At 34.4% G+C, this 21,695-nt stretch overlaps 1 protein-coding gene across 3 annotated transcripts in view; it reads right to left on the bottom strand.

Annotated features, from left to right (window-relative positions):
* Positions 1 to 14,576: 14,576 nt before the first annotated feature.
* TAFA5 (TAFA chemokine like family member 5) overlaps positions 14,577 to 21,695 on the bottom strand; it is a 417,437-nt gene continuing 410,318 nt past the window's right edge. For all 3 annotated transcript variants that reach the window (XM_054271642.1, XM_054271675.1, XM_054271681.1), the window contains 2 exons: positions 18,006 to 18,112; positions 14,577 to 14,736 (listed from right to left, as the gene is read on the bottom strand). In XM_054271642.1, coding sequence (XP_054127617.1) covers positions 18,047 to 18,112 — 66 coding nt within the window. In that variant the 3' untranslated portion in view covers positions 14,577 to 14,736; positions 18,006 to 18,046. The remainder of the gene's footprint in view (positions 14,737 to 18,005; positions 18,113 to 21,695) is intronic.

The raw sequence follows: 21,695 nt of genomic DNA, 5'->3' as shown, positions 1-21,695 counted from the left end.
GCTCTTACTGGAAAAAGGATTATATATTTGCTTGTTTTATGACAGGTTCATTTTTTCTGTCTTGTAAAATAGTTATCTGGTTCAAATGGTCAATATGTTTTCACATTCATATTAGCCTCCCTTTTAAATCAGTAGTACATTTATAAATGTTTATTTTTGACATACTGAATGTTAGCTTCAAAACAAATTATTTTTCAGCATGGTATAAACAGAACAGGGGAGTTAGTTATGAAGGCTGCTGAGTTTTACAATAATAACATATCTGTCTTCATATCACTTTTCTACCGTACAATACTCTTTTGTAATGCAAATACCAGAGTAATGTAAGCATAATGCTAAGCTTAATTGCCTTACAAAATCTTTATCCATTTCTCAACATGCATTTTAGTCATTCAGCTATTCATTAACAGATAGTTTGCTATGTGGAGATGATATTTTTAATATGTAAGGCAATTTATAGAGTATAAGAGTGCTTACACTACAGAGCTGTTATACAGGTCATTGACCTGTAAGGAAATTAATGAAGAAAGCTTCTTAACTTAAGACTGCCAGTGAAAAAAATGAGACATGACAGCAATGCAAATACATAACATTTATCTATGTAAATCTCTTCTATATACATGAAAACTCAGAAAAAAAATCAATAAGTTAGACTCCTTTTTCCAGCAATCACTTTGGAAATCATTAACCAAATCAGGGAAACAAGAAAATGATCTTCAAGTATTATTCATTATTATTTAGGGTAATATTTAAAAATTAAGATCTACCAGTCATGAACCTTCTAAAACAATTCTCACACATAGATTCAAGTGTAATTAAAATCAGTATCAGATCTCAGTTCTGAGGTCATCCTAATTATGTCTTAATACTAAGACAGGTGCAGGACCTTGGACTTATTGAGCTTCATAAAGTTCATATAGGCTTACTCCTCCAGGATGAAAAGGCCCCTCTGGATCCTTCCTTCAAGTGAATCAACTGCACAGCTCAGCTTGGTACCATCTGCAAACCTGCTGAGGGTCCACTCAATCCCAGTGTCTGTTAATAAATATATTGGTTAATACTGGTTCCAGTATACACCTCTGATACCACCTGTTACTAATCTCCTAATGGACAAAATGCTGTTGACTGTAAGTCTTTAGAAACTGCTATCTGTTCAATTCCTCATCAATTTTATATTTTATTCCATCCATTAAACCATCTCTCCCATTTAGAGACAAGACTGTTGTGTGGGAACACTTCAAGGGCCTTACAGAAGTCAAAGTACATGACATCCATGGCTCTCCCCTCATCCAACAATGTGGTCCAATCTACGATGGACTGTTTACATCAGATTACTCAGGCACAATTTTCCCTTTATGAAAACATTCTTGATGTTTCTAATCACCTCTCTGGCATTCACATGCCTGGACATAGATGCATACAAGAATCTGTTCCATGATATTACTGGAGATAAAGACAAAGCTGATCGGACAGTAGTTCCCACAAACTTATTTTTTATATAGATTACAAATTTTGGACATAAAATTATTACACCTTTCAAACTTTTGTAATGTTAAGCATAAGCATAAATGCTACTAATATTTTATTAAATACTTTTTGACACAGGTTGTGGAAAGTACTATATACTTTTTTACAACCATACTTTAGATTTCAGAAGAGTCTGCTAACATGTACTGGCTATTTCAGTGATTGATATTGTGTACTGTTTCTTGACACTAAATTAATCTGCTTTCTGCTTTTAATTTGTTTTAGTTTCATGCATTTGAAATAATATCTTATTCTGTAGGACATCTGTAGAATCTTTAATGAGATTTTTATTTTCAGGGTTTCTCTAGTGTTTTAAGTAGTTGTAAATAGGTTATAATGAAATTCTTTACACTACTTTATAAAGTCAGTTAGTTAAGCCTTTTACTCTAAAGCTTATAAATAGGGTTTTCCAAAACTTGTGTCACTCTTATAGCTCTTTTCAAATCCTGAAATATTTTTCTATAAACTTTGGAGTAGTGGAAGTCAGGAGCAAGGAAGCAAGGATTATCAGATGATACATTGAAAACCTTGCACCAGCTGAAAATCTGTATCTGCAGATGTATGAAGTATTCTTTAACATTTGTAATCATTCTCAGTCTTTGCAATCTCTGTATTCACACTTAGTATCACCATAGAGTTGTGCAGCATCACTTTCAAAATGTATGATAAACGAAGCAGTTTATTATTTCTGCTTTTGCAAAATAATTTGCTTTTTGTAATCCTCTCCTTGTAAGTGTAATGCAAATGCTGCATTTCTACCTGTGTGATTCAAGCCATTTAGCATGTCCTGTAGAACTGACTTGTTCCATTTCAATTATTCTAGTGCATTCTTCAGAGTGCAAGACTATTCATAGTAATCTACTCAGCTTTATTAAAAATCAACAGCATTAGGGATCTTATTTTCTCTTAGAATTGTTAGGAATAAGTTACTCAAACCTGTAGATCTAACAAAAATAGTTTTCCATTAAGAATTTCCCCAAATATTTCTGAAAGAGAAAATATGTCTTTTTCATTGAAACTATGAATTTGTCATCAAACTCTCCTGCAGGTGCAGTAGAAAAACATTTATTGAGCATCTTATGCCACCTTCCCATGCCCTTATTAATCTTCTGCAACCCTTATTTAAAGAAAATTGAAAACAAGAATCTGCAACACAACAGCATCACACTTTCCCATGTTTAAAGTAGCATTCTCTTCCTGTACTCACTTATGCATTGCCTTTTGCATTCCTGGTTGAATACTTAAATGCATTTCTTTCATTGTCACAGTCACCTCTACTTGTGATCCATACAAATATAACCAAAGCCAGTCGAAAAGTGGATAACACCTACATGCTATAGATTCCTTGTCTGCTCTTGGCTCTGTCAGCAGACCTCATGAAGACTTGTCAATATGATGAGGATCCAAGTACACAGAAATTCAGTAACAAGGGAAAGATGAATTGTGTGGTAGCTTTCTTGTCATTGCTGTTGGTACTGTCACATAAAAAGAAATACTGAAACTTTACCGACCCATGGTCGAAAGAAAAGGCAAGAAAAACAAAAGGAACAGAATACCGTATAAAAGACTCCAGGAGTTTTAATCTTAAGATTTAGGGTTACATTTTTATCATGTGTTCTCCTTGTATGCTGGAGATTGGGTTTTTTGGTTATGTTAAATTCAAAATTTTAAGAGACAGTTGAAAGCAGGCAGATTATCACCCACTTTTTCCAGAAGGCATACCTACATAAAATCTTCTGGCAGCTTTGTAAGCAGGAAGAAACTGATCACGATTGGCCATTTCAGCACTGAATTCATGCATATTTCCCTCAATATTCGCAGTTCCCATCCCTAATGGGAGCTGACAGAATGTAAATGAGTTCCTAAAAGAACCAGCAAAAGTGGCAATTTTTCTCATTTAATCTTCAGATGAGCTGTCTGTCTCCCAGCTGCTGAGCTTCATTAGAATTCTGAAACTAATTTCACCTATCAACACATGATTATTGGTTTGAGTGAGGGTTTTGGGATATTCTGAGTAAAAATCACTAAAACACAGAGTTAGCTCAATTAAAAAAAAAAAAAAAAAAGGATTTGAATAAAACTGGCAGGCTTCAGAACAGTCAGTTCTTCCCTGAAGAAAACTTTTGTCCATCTTTGGAGTCTGGGAAAATTTCATCCTACACAGATCAGCAAAGAAAAAAATGTGATAACTAGGAAAGCTAGAAAGAATTACACTTTATTTATTAGCATAAAACCAGTTAGAAATTATTAAAATATTTTGTCCAATGACAAAAAGTTTTTAGCAATCACTGTTGTGTTTACCCCCCCCAAAAAATACAAGTAATAATGATATTTAAATGATAAAGAAGTAGAATATACTGAAAAAAATAGAATCAGTAATTGATTCTTCTCTGCAAAATGAGAAGGTTTTCAATATTATTTTCAGATGAATATTGTCTTTTCCATTTCTTCCCTGAAGTCATGTTTTGGTCATCTCCAATGTTTGTTTTCTATCAGTCATTCTAAATCAAGCAATCAGGTCTTTATCTGTTTCAAGATCTATGATGACCACTGACGTATTCAAAAATTAGTCATAAAACTGTTTGTATACAAAGCAGGAAATAAAAAATAATTAGTTTTGTACATTTTAATTTGTCCAGAAAATTACATATATCTACAGCAGATGGATGTAATTGTTACCATGACTGTGTGTCCTTGACTCTGGACAACTGTGTTTTGCTGTGATTGCCTTTCCATTTATTACCAAGAAATGTGTTCTCTGACATCCATTTACCCCTGCATTTTGTCTTCATGCTCATAACAAGATGTATTTCATTTCTCTCACTATTTTCATTTGGGAAGTCAAGTTTTCCCTAATCTTGCAAACTATTCAGTGCTCTCTTAAAGTACACAATAATTCAGCTTCGACCTAGTTATCAGTTACATCACAAATAATTTGTCTCTGCTGGTCCATCTGTTATCTGCACAGCTTACACGATTTAGCTTTATTATGTAGGGGTAACAGAATGGCTAATAGTCTCAACTGGCAGCCTGTTTCTTGTAAAGAAAATTCCTTTCCCCTGTGATATTATTGAATGCATCACAGCAGTCTTGAAATTTCTAAGTGACTTTGCCTAGTATTTTACATTCCTTTTCTTTCTCCCAAAAGAGCATTGCTCTCAGCTTGCAAGACAACATTTTGATTGTTTCCAACTCGGATTTCTCCACACTATTACCCATTTTAACCTGATGCAATTTTACACCAGGAACCCTGTGACATATATGTTAAAGGACCATGGAAGCACTGAGCAGAAAGTACAATGTTGATTTCTTGTCCTTCGGTCCAATGGCATGGGGCAGTTTGCAGAAAGATGAATATAGCACAACAGAGATTAGCATAACCTGATATCCCAGAGATGCAGTACAAGAGAAAAGGAACAAGCTAACTCTAAAAAAGAGAACCTGTTTTTCAAGGTCAGATCATTACATTCTTTTTAGAAATCAGGATGTCCTAGGAAATGAAAAGAACTTCTTCAATACAGGAGAAGTGGAGTTAAAATAGCTTCATGTTCCCTTTTCATTTCTAAGGGCAATGAAGTAAAATGATTTCTTGTAAATATAAAATTAAAATAAATTAAAATACAAGGAATAATCATAGATACAACAGTAATTTGTATTTACTAATTAAAACTCAACAGGTACTTTCCATAAAAGCACTTATAAGAAATGAAAATTAAAATTTCAGCTATTTCTAATTCTAGTATGCATATACAGGCTTGAGAGGTGGGCTCCTGCAAACCTCATGAACATCAACAAGGCCAAGTCCTGCAAGTGCCTTAGGTCAATCCAAAGCACAGGCACAGGCTGGGCAGAAAATGGATTGAGCCCCGAGGAGAAGGACTTGGGGGGTTTTGATTGATGAGAAGCTCGACATGACCCAGAAATGTGCAATCACAGCCCAGAAAGCCAAATGTATCATGGACTGAATAAAAAGAAGCTTAGGGCCAGCAGGTTGAGGGAGTTGATTATCCCCCTGTTCTCCACTCAAGCAAGGCCACATTTGGAGTAATTCATCCAGATCTGGGGCTACCAACATATGAAGCACGTGAACATGTTGGAGAGAGTCCAGAGGAGTGTCATAAAGGTCATCAGAGGACTGGATCTCACCTTCCATATGAAGACAGACTGAGAGACAGTGCTGTTGCAGCCTGGAGAAGGCTCCAGGAAGATCTTACAGCAGCTTTTATTACCTGAAGGAGACCTACAGGGAAGCTTGAGAGGGCTTTGTACAAGGACATGTAGTGATAAGAAAAGGGGTAATGACTTCCAACTGACAGAAAATACAGATTAGATACCAAATAAAAATTCTTCACAATAAGGGTGGTGAGGCACCAGAACAGGTTATCCAGAGAAGTTGAAGATGTTCTGTCCCTGGAAGTGTTCAAGTTCAGCTTGGATGGAGCCCTGAGGAACCTGGTCTAGTAGAAGGTGTCCCTGACATCGTAAGGGACTTGAAATTAAATGGTCTTAAAGGTTCCTTCCAACCCAAGGCATTCTCTGATTGTACATCACAGAATGCAAGGTCAGAAAGCCATGTACTATGTGCAGATTCACATCACAGGCTTAAAAAAGACAAATCTGAAAAATACTACAAGAGAGATAATTGCAGTAGCCTACATTTGGTATGAAAAATCTGTAACTCTCTCAGAGATACTTGTCATTTTTCCACACTAACATATGTAAGAATTATTTATTACACAACTGTACGAATTTGTAGTTCTTTATGGGAGGTTCTGCAGGATAACTACAGAAAGTCATTATTATTCCATACATATCAAGTGACTTTACAGGACTCTTTCATTTCTCATATTCATGCATTTTGTATAGCTAATAACCCATAAAGCACCTTTACAGTCAATTTAACCTGCTTTAAATTTCTATTTATCAACTGTAAAACACACTCCCACTTGCTGCAGTTGTTTCAACAGGTTACCACTATACTAATACATTAAAACAACCTTCCGGGACCCACACAGGGCCTGGAGAAAATCTGAAGAGGAACTTTGTAGAAGGGTATGTAGTGACAGGACAAGGGGGAATATCTTCAATGAGAGAGAAATTTAGATTATATGTTAGGTATAAATTCTTTACTGTGAGAGTAGCGAGGCACTGGCACAGGTTGCCCAGGGAAGTTGTGGATGCCCTATCCCTGAAAGCATGGAAAACTGGGATGGGTGGAGCTTTGGGTAACCTGGTCCAGGGCTGGTGTCCGTGCCCATGACAGTGGGCTTGGAACTCAATGATTGCTAAAGTCCCGTCTAACCCAAACCATTGTTTGATTCTGTGATTCTATATTACAATAAACTCAATGGTAAAGGATTTGACCTATCATAGGAATGAATCTTAACAAAGTATTATCTGTGCTACCACAGTGTCTTTCCTGATTAATGCCCTTCTTCTTTATTGTTTTACTGCTTGCTTTAATTCTTATAGTAGGTGTAAAATGAACAAAACTCTTCTTTGCAAAAGATTTCATAACTAGCTAGAAAAGGCAATTTTTCAACAGGTTCAGTTCAGAGGCTCTCACTGACTGGATTTCTGTTCCTTGTAGATAAGTCAACGATTCTTAATCTCATAATGAAAAAAACCAGGTCCTGGGAATAGATATTGTAACACAAATTATTAATATGTGTACTGTGTGTTATAGAAAAAAAAAATCTCATGACAATTCTCTAAAAGGTAATAATTATTGTAGGAGAAAAAGCAACTCATTAAATAATACTGAAATAAAAAGCACCTTGAATTGGACAATCAGTTGAAGATTAGACAGCTGAAGATGAGCAGCATATAACATTTGTATCATAGGAATACAAATTCAAATTTTCATTTCTAATAACTAACTTTTACCTTTTCACATGATTTTGGCTACCTGAGTGGTCATTCTTTTTGTCTCATTTACATATAATATTTTTTAGAGAAAGCCAGAGTCTCAAGGGTATGTATGGGAGAGACCGGACATTAAAAAACTTCCTGCAGTCTCAGGGATCACTGCTATTTCCCTAAAACCAAGGAAATGGCTTATGTTGTTTCCAAAGCTGACAAATTAATCCTAGAGACCTTTAATCAGACAAAGCTGGAAAAATGGATCTGAGATCTGAGATTTTATTAAATGAGTCTGAGTTCTTTTTTTATTGTTCTTTTTTTTTTAATATGAGAGGTTTTGGGTTTTTTTCTAGGGAGGTTATGCATAGATTTTGGACAGTAAAGGAAAAAACAGGATACAGGTATTATGGCATTCCAATTACTTTTACAAAGGGACATTCAGAAAGAGCATGATTCATTGCTACATTCTTCTGCCTGTGAAATGGCTGATATTAAGAAAACCTCAGAAGCGAAATAACCTTATTTCAGACTTCTTTACCCCTTGTCATCTTTATACACACAGAGCATGCATTATACCAAACCACTGCCCATGGTAAAATTTCATTTACATAAATGTACTTCGTGAATTGAACTTGTATTTTTCCCATTCTTTTTTTCTGGTTTTCTAGAACTATTAATATGGATATGAAGGTTTTTCATAGTGTCATTCACAGTGGTAGGTTATACTTATTCATTTGCTTAATTAGTTCATTTATCAAATGGATGTGCTCCATTGTAGAGAAGCCTGATTAAAAACCTGTCTTTTCTGTCGGTTGGTTGGACTCCAGCTTGGCTGTGAGCTGATTTCACTAAAACCATCCAAAAAGTTTATAGAATGAAGACATGAGCCTGATCGATCTCCAGTTCCTCCTGTTGTGTTCACAGGAACATTAATAACAAGTATTTTTTCTGAAATTGCAGAAAATGAGGAATTTTCTGTCATTTGTGTGCTGAAGACAGAGTTAAAATTGGCCTTATTATAATTATTATTTATATTGCAGTGGTTTCATTGTGCATGCTACAAATGTGTAATACACTCTTTTGAAAACCCTAAATTCTAAAGAGAAGAGACAAAAAGGGAAATAAAAAATGGAGACAGAGAAAGGTGAAGTAGCTGCTCAGAGACCACACAGCAAGTCACAACAAAAACAAAAATAGAAAGTCTCTTGTCTTCCAGTTCACATTGTCTCCAAAATCCCCAGTAAAAATCATAAATTCTCTGAAATAAGTTCTCTACATGTTGAATATCAGTTTTCTTGCTGTCAGTTGAATGAACATCTGCTGTTTTCTTGGCAACACTTCCAGCCATTTTGAGGCACATAATATGTTTTGTTCCTTTGCAGTATTCATCATGATACCTCACAAAAAATAAATATAATTGAAATTATGCTAACATATAGAACATATATTACAATATGTTTCACCTAAGGGTTGACTAGAATGGGCACAGGAACAGATCAAATTTTACATGTGCATTTGTTATATTTTGTGCCCATTTTTGTTGAAAATGATACATTTTAAAGTAAAAAAAGAACCATATTTATGCTGTGAAACACAAGAGCAAAACAGTACTAAAAGATAAAGAATTCTCTCACAAATACCTGCATTTAGTAGACTTTGAATAAATAAATTTTAATCAAACAGTCTGAGTGATTTTGACAAGATAGGGAAGATTGCTCCAGAAATTGTATATTTTTAATTAAGCTGATGGTTGGATCTTGCTCATCTTTCTTTTCCAATGTAAATGATAGTCTAAAGCAATGGCAGTGCAAAACTATTACATAAAAAGCTTGAAAGAGTCTTGGAGTTTGGTCACTGTTTTAGTTGCATCCCTACCCCATATAAAGCCAAGATTGAAGTCTTCCTATCACATTTCCCATCCAAGACCTTCATTTCCCTGGGAAATAAATCTGGAAACACAGAACAGTAGGAAGGGGAGCAGGTTTGAGCCGGCTCCTGATCAGGACACGGAAGGGATGAGGCACTCCACAGTGTGCACCAAAGGGCAGAGAGAAGTCCCACTGATGTGCTTGCCAAATTAGGGGCTCAAAAAGCTTGAATATTAAGACTACAGCCAACTCCTATGAAGTTTCCTTTCACTGAATTTTTAAAACTTGGAAGTTTAGGTTTTGGAGAATTTTTTTTTTTTGGGTGGGTTTTGGGTTTTGTAGGGTCTTTTTGTTTGCTGGGTTGGACGAGTGGCTCTGTTTTGTGTCTTTGAGGGTTTTTTTTTTTGGTTTATTGTGGTATACTTCCTAATAAATAGACACTGTTTAATTTGTAGAGTTGTGACATTTTGAGCTTAAACATGGCACAAAATGGAGATATAACAGTAGATGAAGATGAAAGTGGGAAATGAGAAAAAGCTTAATGTAAAAGTCTCTGAAACCATTCAAACTTTGTTGATAATTTTAGCCTAATTTTAACCATCTCCAAACCAGTCATGTAATTGAAAATAATCTCCACAGCTCCAGCCACAGAAAAGGGAGAGTTTGACATCCCCTCGTTCACTGTTCATTTTATATCTTTGTTATTTTAAGACAGAATGAAATATTTTCTAACACTTTTCCACTGACATTGACTCTGGATGGAATCCACATCTGTGCACCTATGGAAGAGCAAATTCACCTTAGAAAGTTATTTCTTTCAATCTGATGTTCTCTGAAGGTAGAAGGAGCATCCTAATGCACTTGTTGCTCAGTCAGTGATTTATAATCTATTATCAATATATATTAAGATAATTGCTAGCTCATCTTCCTTCCTGATTAGCCACAAGAATTGCTAAACTTTGAATTAGTAGAGAGAGGAGTAAGATAATTAAACGCAAAATAACTACTCTAGCCCTTGAATATGTCTTCAATTTAGTAGAACAGGATCTCAGATAAATACCTCAGCAAAGAATAAAGCATCACATGGGCAGATTTTATACACTTCAAATTTACTTGCATATTCACTAATGTTGCTGACGTAGCTGTGTACAAGGCTCGCACAAAGAGATGGACTCCATTGTTATTCTAGCAAGAACAGAATATTTCTTCCCTTACCTTTCAATCTCTTCCATATCTCTTTGTAATTTCCTTACTTAGTTTCAGTTATCTTCTCCACTTTACTTCAGGCTTCTTGAATTATTTTGATTGCATTTGGCTAAACTCAAAAATATCTTCTTTTATAAGTTTCCTTATGAGTCCTTAGTGTTATTACTCTTCAATGTCAAATTCAGTTTTGTAACCCATATTGCTATGTTGTTCCCTGCTGTTCAGCAATTTCAGTCAAGTGATTTCTATTCAAAGCTAATAAAAAATTTTTTGGCATCAGCTAACTATAGGTAAAAATGTTTCTAGAGAGAGAAAGACAGCAAGATATGCATATACAGTTTTAATTTTTTTTAATAATTACTTAGTCTGCTAGGTTTTTAATTATGCCAAACATAGCTTCTTATAGGCCTCAGGCCAAAATGATTGCTTGCCCCTTACTTGCTTTCATTAACCTAGCCAACAAGATGGACACAAACAAACATTAGATCATCTACTTAGACAATTTTTCTTTTTTTTTTAATCTATAAATAACAATCTAGGTAACAGAGATAGTCCAATTATTAGGACGCTTATCAAATGATAGAAGAGATGTGGATTACCTACAAGCAAAAACATACATCCTCATCCCAAATGAGTTCTACAAACATCAGATTAAGAGGTAAACACCTTAAAAAAATCCTATCTTTATGAACATATGTTACTTTTTGTAAGTACATAATTATCAAACTGAAAAGAATGAACAACTAAGCATACAGTCCAGTGACTGGGCTGTGATCAAATTTTTACATAAACAGGACTTATATTAAAGGGTGAAGAAAAGCCACTACAGGATTCCCACTAGGGTGGTTATAGCATAATCAGAAAGAATTAAGAGCTTGAATGCAGATCCCCCTTTTGTTGGGTCTGGGGTAACCACACTCACCTACAGGGCAGTGAATGCAGAGGATGCAAGAACATTTGCAATGACAATTTCATCAACAGCCACTAACCAGTTTGACCTGATAGCAAATTAAATGTCTTTTTTTTTTTTTTTTCTATATATCTAAAATACCTTATGGACTGGTGGAATATATTGTTTCTAGTATCTTACAGCAGGTCTGTCAACTTTGGTTAAAAAGATCAAGCAAGGGAGGTTGTACCAAGGACAAAGCAGGACAAAGTGTCAGGAGTAAAAGACCAGTGGCTTCTCCTAAGAATGATGGCATGAAGGTGTGATGGCGTGAATTCACTTAAAGTCTTAAAGCTGTGAAAGAACAAGACTTAACACAAAGAGGAAAGAGAATAATACAAAGCTCCATAGAATGAAATTGGTGAAATAGGAGAGCTCCATTGCAATGAGGGGTTGCAGTACAAAGATTATATAATACACTACTATCCTTCACTTAGCAGCAGATCTATTTGAAATAGAGAAATATATATAGTTGTTAGGAAATACGGTTCCCTTTATGACTTTATGTTATTCTCATTAATTTCAAACAGATCTAAGCCAGTAGTGATAGATATTATAGATTATTTTCATGCAACATTTGTTCCTCAATCTTCATGTTATTTATACCCACAAGGACTCGAACATAAAAGTAAACAAATCATTATGAAGAGCACATTTTGTAACATGTAGCAAGACTGCAGTCTCTCACAACTCTTTGTGTATACCTAGTGAAGAAAGTACAGGAAGAGTATGTATATATACATTTAGTTTTCACATGTATACAATTTTGAACAGATAAAAGTTATAGAACACAGCATTCTCAATACTCTAGATCTGTGGATCCTGTGACAGACCCAGAACACAATGATTGCATAGCTGTAAATCAAATGTTGCTTTTTAAGTGCACTAAGAATTTTTTTCTCAGACAACTGAAAAGACAGATAATTCTAATGGATTTGGAGAATTGCTGCATTGTGTCTAAGTAATATTTATAATATTTCATGCATCTTTGGCATTTCTTCGAGGTAGTGTCTCCCTATAACTAGTCTGACAAAGGTTTTTAAGGAACTTGGAAAAGCACATTTCATTATTTACTTCAAGAATCTTGGCTTTAAGATCACCTACTTGAATGTAGTATACTTGAAAGAGTATTCACAAATTAGAATACCTCTGCAGCTCATCCAGCTTATGTCCAGCATTTGCGTGAGCCCATCAGCTCTCTGAATATGTGCTAATAAGGCCAGCTATGGTGTCAACTCCCTCCCTTACCCCGGTGAAATGAGCCGAGCCTGTGCAAGAAGGCATGCTTGCACACCCCATTATGTAGTTTCATGTCATGTTCCAGAAATATCTCAGTAGTTCAGTGTTTAGGAATTCACTTCTCATTGCTTTATACAGCTGATTACACATATAAAGACTCTGCTATTGAGCACACAGTTCAAGGGACTGTTTTGTTAACAAATGTTCTGTGCCACGGATGAGATGGCACATAATTACAAAAACACAGATCTGCTTTTCCTTTTGTTATTTTGTGAATACCTGTTTTAAAACAAGTAGTGAAACATTTTTATTCCCAAAATTATTTTCTGCAGCAATTTAACTTCATTTCTAGAGACTAACATTTGTGATTTCTATATTTTTCCCCTGTCAAATAACACTTTGAAGAATGTACGATCACATCTTTTGTTACAGCAAGTCCTTCTTCTCATATCACCATAGCTGTGTGAATAGCAGAGGATACATTCAATCTTTAATTATCCTCAATAGCAGCTTAATGTGGATATATAGCTTTCAAGAACAGAGCAGACATCTTGTCATGGAGCTGTGGTAACCCAGGAGATAGCTTAGAGCTAAATCTAAAAGGCCTAAACAGTGCACTGTATTGATATGGCCTTCTTTTTATTCTGGCTTCTCTTAAAGTGTGGAATGAAATTCATGGGAACAACTCTAGTCTACAAAAGGAAACATATATCATACAAATACCTTAAGAAGATAATAGTGAAATAAATGTCATGTATATATTAAATCTCTATTGCATTACATTGTGATACTGAATTATTTAACTGCAGAGAGCAGAGCAGAACAGATACACCTAATTGAAGTACCATGCTCTAAACTGCCCAGTGGTTTTGACTCCCTAAATAAGCACAAGAATGTGTAAGTTCCTCTGTTGACCAAATCTTGACTTCACTCACAGTCAGACTGTTGGTCTGAGATACACCTCAGTGTGAGGTGTACACTGTGAGCAGCAGAGAGGAGCTGATCATTCCCCTCCCATCCATATTTTGCTGCTTGAGGGGACAGTGGAGGAGATAGAGGAGTTAGGAAGGAAGGAGTGAAGGTGAATCTGGGAAAGATGAAAGTGATTTTTTAATTTTGTCCGTGTTTCTCACCATCCAAGTCTATTTTAATAGGCAAGAAATTAAATTTGTTTTCCCAAGTCAAGTCTGTTTTGTACATAACAGAAATTGGTAAGTGGTCCACATGTCTTTTCCTTGGCCTACAAGGTTTTTTTTTTATCTTGTGTACAAGGTTTTTTTTAATCTTGTGTCCTGTCCTGTTGAGGAGGGGGAGTGAGACAGCAGCCAGGTGGGCATCTGGCAGTTGGCCAAGGTCAATTCACCACAGTCAGTAACAGAAGAACAATCAAGAGCAATCTCAAAAGCAAGAATATCATTCCCAATTTCCCAAAACATTTATTTATGTAATTTCCAGGGGTAAGCATATATCTAAGGAGAACTGAAATAAGTTCTAAAATTTTTAGGAAAATTATTTGCATGCTAAGAATCACATTAGTGAACAGGAGCCCTCAGAGTTCTTTGGATCTTTCAGGTCAGCAGCTTTAAGTCTTACAAATTCCTAATAAACAAATTTATAATATGTTATTATATTTCCCTGATTGCACTTATTAATTCAATCTGACTATTTACAAAGTTAATATTTTGGAGCCTTATCATAGTAAAATTAGACACACTTGAAGGGCATCACACTACATACACATTTGCAATAAAATATTTTAAAGAGAAAGCTTTATCACTAGAATAATTCACCTCTTCCCAATTTATTTCCATAGAGATCTCCTAAATATGCATGAACGTTAGAAAGATTTTACCTCTTTGCCTTTACATTGTGTATGCTTATAATTAAAGGGAGGAAAAAAAAAAATCTAAAATCTCTGTTTCTTTTCTTAGTCCTGCTCTGGTTATTTTGTCTGTGGATAAACACCTCGAAGACCCCGGAATGCTTGAGACGCCTGGCAGCAGATTTCAGCAGTTAATCGGACGCCACCCAGTGTAAGAAGAAGAAATCGCCACTCCTCAGTTCCACTCCAAAATAAGATGGGCACTGGAGAGTGAGACAAGAGGAAGCTGTACAAAGAAGGTAGAATTGTATTTTATTTTTAAAGTAACATTTTAACATCTGCTTACTGCTGATGTGGTATTAAATGGAAATAAAATTAGATAACAAATAGAAGAGTAGACAAGAAAAAGTGGGGGAAGGAAGTTTAACATTCAGATTTTAATTTTTAATTTGAATATCTATTTCAGGTAGTGTTGATCTAACATTTAATATTGAATGTATTAACTAATAATTTAAAAAAAAATTGTCAGTATTAGCCCACATTATATACAATTCTTTCTGTCTTTTGAACAATTGTAGCTCTTAAGAATTAATGGATATTAGTTGAGACAATTTTGAAACTGTGTCTTAAACCTCAGACACATATTCTTCAAAAATTAGTTATATTATTTTAAATTTGAAACAAAACAAAACAAAAAAAAACCAACAACAGAAATAAAGTGCCAAACTATTATGTAGTTAAAGGAAGTGAGTGCTGGAAAAATAATTATATCCATGAAATTCAGGAAGTTTCTGAGAAGAATAATCAATAGAGAGATATAAAAAGCAACAATTTTGAAATCATTTATGGACATACGTCATAAAACATGAGAGAAAGGCAACAGAATATTTGGGGGTGGAAGGAGATATTTTGCCTTCAGACACTCATGTTTTGAATATTTGTGACTTATAACTCAGTTGGATGGCGCTTCTTTTCCTGGTCCCAAACTGTTGGTGAGCAACTCATGATTGTTTCACTTCAGTTTATTTTTTGCTGAATGACTGCTGCTATTGGTTGATCTCTTGGTTGTTTATATTCACTTTGTTACACTTGATTCTAAATTAAAACCTGTCTTTACTACCCACGCAACAAATCAGCATGAAAACAGAGAGCCAAACCCAAACACTTTGCACACTGTGCAGTACTCAGTTACAGAAAATGAAATATCCAAGAAAGCAGTGAAGTTTACTTGGTTTGGGGTATTTTATATATTCATGTGAATATATAATTCATTTTATTATTCAGTTTATAGTAGTTCATTTTTATATTCATGTGAATACTTGTGCTGAAATCTGAAACCTTCTTGTACACTTTAATTCACAACTAGGATAAAATCTTTCTCTAAGAAAGTACATGTGGCTACTCTTCACTTTTCTTACTATCATTTCCTAAAAATCATTGCTCAGAGCTCAAGAAAGAGGGTTTTATATATTATTTTATACTATATGAAAAAAATAAGTCAATATTCTAAACAATATGTACCTAGCAGATTTGATAACCACCATGCCATATCTACTCTAGTTTACATATATTGACAATGTGAGACATTTCTTAATGCCTTTTTTAGCTGGAGCATGAGGAAAGAGAACAATGAGTAGTCTTTAGAAGTATTTAGAGGAAAAATCAATTATCATGAGACCTGTATGGGCCAATTCTTTACTGAAGCTCCTAAGGTTATTTGAAACATTTCAGTCGAAAAACACCTTTTTTTCAGTAGTATATAAACAACCCTTTTTATGAGAACAATCTCTGCAATTATATCATCACTTTGCAATAGAGCATGTTGAATTCTTAATCTTGGTATTGTAAGTGAATATAGTGGGTACCTCAGTGAAAGAGAACGAAAATCAACAAGCTTGAATACATTAAAAAAAAAGAAGCTGAACTTACATTGAATTTAACAGTTTGAAAAGAAATTCATACATTTCGTAGGACAAATCAGAGCCTCTGCAATCTGCTTTTCCATTATGGTGTAATGGCTACCTAAGAACAGTGAATATTCTTCATAAGCCAATAAACATGATGCTTACAACCCATTTTATTGTTTTTAATTTAAACTTCTAGAAGTTGTGGAAGAAATGTCAAAGACACTATTGTTTGCCACTAAAGAGGTTCAACATTTTCTAAGATGCTGTAATTTCAGCATATAGTAGTATTTAGATTTCTATTTACACAAATGCCTGCACTATAAAGTCAAGATGGACTACAGCCGCAAATGTAAAATTAGAACTAAATCCAAAGTTTTTCAAAACAGGCCTTGGGGTTTGGGTTGAAGTTAGCGTGCTTTATATATAGCACATTTTTTCACATAAACATATTTTATATCCCAAAAAGAACAGACAAATATATACTCTTCATCATTTTCTATTTTAAAGAATAGATAAATGACAACTTAACAAAACCAATTTTTTTTATATTGCAATGACCATAAAATGTAGCTGTACTTCCAAATTTAAAGGAATGGGAAAGAATGAATGACTGCTTTTATGCAGTGTTTTTCTATTTACTTTGTATCTTCTTCATTTAAAAAGTCCTGAACTGATCAAAAGAAAAAAGTGGTTTCAATTATTATCAGCACTAAAAAGAAAAATAAATCTGAGGGGTTTATATATATATATGGTTAACAAAGCTAATATTTTTTAATAGGAATCTCTTTCAACAAGATTTACTCTGAGATGATGAGGAAATAAAACCAGTAATTAAATGAGTTTATGAGGCAGAAATAAAATAATATAATAATAATACTAGTAGTAGTAGATTAGTCATTATTTTAGAAAAATATTGTACAAAACTTGCCATGTTCATTTTTTATTTCAAATGCTATGTCCTTAGCAAGGAAATGCATTTTAGGGTATTTTTTTAGATTTGTTTATTTGTAGAAATTATTATATTATTTGTAAATGCAGTATCTCTACATTTAATATATGGAAATTTTTTTCCCTTTAAGAGTGGAACTGGTTAAAACTTAAATGATAGAGATTAGATATATTTTCTTCAACAAATTTTCCATTTTAATAGAGCACAGGAAAATAAGTGTCATTACAAATTTGGGAGGAATTAATAATATCAAAACAGTCTGCTTAAACCATAATCACAAACACTTTAGTGTTTATTTATGAGATGAGCAAATAGATGCAGTCATTATAATCTGTGATTTGAATTGTTCTCTGAGTCTATCTTTCTCCATAGGAACTGAAGAAAACTCAGTTCAGTGATGATGGTGCCCTGTTTGGGCATGTGGGTTTCTGCAGTCTGAGCTCATAAGAAGAATTACAGAAGGAGGGAAAAAAAAAAAAAAAAAAAAAAAAAAAAGAGGGAAAAAATGAAAAAAATGGTCTGCAACAAGAAAAAAAAAAAAGTGAGATGAACGAGGTCTGGATTCATTCCACTTAACTTGAGATAGCCTGCTAAGTTGGGACCATCAGTCACTCTAGGCTCCCTGCACAGAAAAACAAATTAGAGATAGGAACCTTCAGAAGGCAATTTACCCCACCTAAGAACCAAGTCATCTTCTGGTGGTTTGTCTCACACTGTTCACTCCAGGGAAAACCCTTGCTCCCAGACAAGGTATGCCACTTTATTCCTGTAGGTGTCCTTGAGCTTAAAAAAGAGACAGACAAAGTGACAAAAATAGTAAGACATAGAAATTAATAGATGTCTAATCAGAAAAAAATTATGAGCATGAACAAGAAAAGATTAAGCACAAGTTAATCACCAGGGAAGAGAAAAATTGCAAAGAGGAAACTGAAGAACCAAGAAAAATGCAACAAATTACAAAGAATTCAAAACAAGAGAAAGCTTTTCTTTCTATTTATAGATTCAAATGAGCAGAGATAACACTGCTGGTTGTGTTAAGAGGCTGTATTGCATTTATTATGTTTTATATTATTTTTATGTTGCAGTAGGCTGGAATTTCTCTAGCCAATTGGCAAATGTTTGTCCACACATGGGGTTTGATGAGCTATAAAGGTGATGATGATTTCAAGTATGCTGGGACTTGTAATATTTCAAACATCCAAAATTACAGCCAAAGAAAACTACATCCATCCAGATAGGCAAAAATTCTCTAAGCACCCAGACCCTACTGAGAAATTCAAATTAATAACCTTTGTGAAATATTTATATTCACTCACTAAGAAAGGAGTGGGGAGAAAAGTGTTCTTAAAATGAAAAAGCATCTTGAACTAATTTTTAAGCCATCTATGCTAACACAGGCTTACAAATAATTCAATGTCCATTATTTGTTGAGCCATATACATCTTGTTAACTAGAAGGATAAAATACTCCACTTCCCCCGATGAGCAGAACACTCTGACTTGGAAGCTGGGCAGCTTCTATGCCCACTTAATTTACACAGGCTATGTAAGATGTTAAATGAACCATAAAGGGCAGATGACGGAGACAAACAACGCTTTTCCCTGAAAGTGCCAAGTTTCAGGGCCTTGGTCTCCCTTCCACACTGACGCAGTGTGTGACACTGCAGGACGTGGCTATCACTTTCTATAAATGGCTTAACCTTCAGCTTTGTGTGGTCTGTCTGGTACTATACCCTGACAATTAAAGAAAATCAATATCTGACATGGAACCTACTTTGGAGGTAAATAATTAGTTCAGAAATGCTTCAGGCAATAATTAACTAAACTAGACTTATTAGGAACTCTTGCCTAAAGCATTTTTCCTTTTCAGAGGTGTTTAATATCTATCACATAACTTCTAAATTATTTAAATTTAGGCATTTCAGCTTTTAACAGTGTTATAATTAACATTGTTTGACTATTTACTCTTTTACACAATAAATTATTCTCAAATCACCACCTCAGCTTCACCTTAGTGAAGGTTTTGACCTCATGCTCATTTATTTCAGTTTTCAAAGAGAAAAGCACAGATGTTATTTGATTCAGAATCCTCTGATTTACATTTCTATTTAATACTCATGGAGAGGGGGGATTGTTTTATATGTTTCTGTTTGAATCTTAGATTATACATTTGATTAAACAACATATTTGCACAAAGAATTCCCATGTAAACCACTGACCATGAGAGTGAAAGGCTAACGTCCTTAGTTGTCTGTGGGACATTTTCCACTGCCTTTAGAAGGAATAGGAACTTATGGAAGACTCTTATGGTGAAGTCCAGTGATGTGTCCAACATATTCCAAGTTTACCTCATTCGACTAAGTGACACAAAATAAAAAAAAAGTGATTTCTTTTGGCTAGATACATTATGGCTCATCAGCTGTCTGGAAATTGAGAGTGGGAAGAGGTAATTTTTGTCAGACTAGATGTTTTTCTTTGTCATGACCAACTCTTGAATTGTTATCCAGGTTGGGTCTTAGCAATTGCTCAATTTTGAAAACATTTCTGTTGAAGTCAGCATTGCTTCTAAAGTTAAATAACACATGTAAAACATTTCAGGATCTGGGCCCCTAGGTATGTTCTATTACTATTATAACACTGGAGAAGTAAATTTTGAAGTCAAAAAAAGACACTTCATGCTTCTGGGTGCAGTGGTTATGTGGTATCCTCACAATCTAAGCTATTATCCTACCATGATTCTTGCAAGTAATTTCCAAGAACAAAACAAGAGATTTTCACGCGGCTGGGCTTGGGGCTTGTATGTGTGTGTGTGTGCATGCACATGTGCATGCTGCTCAGAAACCCATCCTTCATCTTCAGAATTCTATGGAAAAAACTTATACTAGAACATTTAAACTAAAAAAACAGGAAAGAAAAGTCCTAAAGCCCAGGTTTGTGGGCCTAAAGCTAAACAAATCAGTCACCCACAGCCCCTGTGAGATCAATGGAAGGAGTTACAGAATCTCTGTATAGAATACTACCCTTTTTTCTCCTTTAATTGAACTGCATGATGGATAAAATTTGTATTGCATATAATGTATCTTCTCCAGTGCCTCATGAATTTTATGGGTACAAAAGTACACTTCATCTTACACTGCTTTAAAAATCCTAAACACTGTAGGAATTAACACTCATGGATTACTTTCTATATTTTATATCACCCATTTAACAATTTAAAGGTGATTAGTTGGGAGAGTCAAACACGGAATCATAAGGTTTTACCTTATAAAGCAAAGTGAATATTTGTGGAAATTGAGACACTGTCTCAATTTCCAGAAGAGAATTGTCCTGTTTTATTTCACCTATCAATCTTGAAATGAAGAAGTACAAATAATGCAAGCAAGATATCTGATTTCAGTAACACACTTACGCTTCCTGTATACTCTCTACAAAGAGATTCAGTTCTCTGACCACTGGCACATATTCTACACTAGAATACATAACTTATCTTCTGGGTTTGATTTATTGGCTGTAAAAGGGTTATAAACAGCTTATAGCATGGGAAAATTGTGGCCTCATTTTAGTAATATAGAATGCAAGCAGCTACATATATAGGTTTTTAAGCTCTCATAAGTCAACAGAAATTAAGATCATGACTGATAAGTTGTTCAGAGAGCTTGTGCCTCCCTTAGGATAAGCTAAATTGCTCTCAGAACACTATTAACAGTACTTATGAGTTCTCAACAAACTATATGGAAGGTCTGAGAAAAGTTGCCTGTGCTTGAGGCATTTAAAGCCAAGGCAAAAAATTTTATTCAAGACACTTAACTTTTAGGCATAAAAATTTAGGTAAGACAAACTTTGCCTATCAGTAATTTCCCACTAGACATTTCTGTCCCCGTTATCTTCTAATTTTTTATATGATTGTCATATAACCTGATTCCTATTTTTACTTATTTCTTACAGTTTTATATCACTGATACATCAACACTCACATTATATTAACAGTGTGAATGTTTAATTTTCTTTCCATGTGTTTAAATTTTAAAGCTTAATTCAGTTACAATACTTAAGGCTACATTCATAAAAGATTTAGTTAAACACAATTTATTTCAGAGTAGTATTATTTGATTGATTTTTATTTATTTTCAGAAATTGAGGTATAAGAAGAGGAAAAAAACTTTAGAAAATGTCAATATCTACTATTTTTTTTAACAAAAATTCCACCTGTAGGCTTTAAAGTATTCATTTAATCAGTATGTTCTATAGATATTTGGGGGAAAAGTCATAATGTGGGTACATACTTGCCTTTTCTAAGACTGTAGATTTGACTTCAGTATAAGAGTAGAAAATGTTAAAAATAAAACATTTGGTCACCTGAAATTATT

This window comes from Melozone crissalis, unplaced genomic scaffold (genome assembly GCF_028551555.1).
Source record: "Melozone crissalis strain CALT ecotype California unplaced genomic scaffold, PUWL_Pcris_2 ptg000004l_1, whole genome shotgun sequence".
NCBI lineage: Eukaryota > Metazoa > Chordata > Aves > Passeriformes > Passerellidae > Melozone > Melozone crissalis.
The sequence above is the reverse complement of the archived record's forward strand: the minus strand, read 5'-3'. Positions and strand labels throughout refer to the sequence as shown.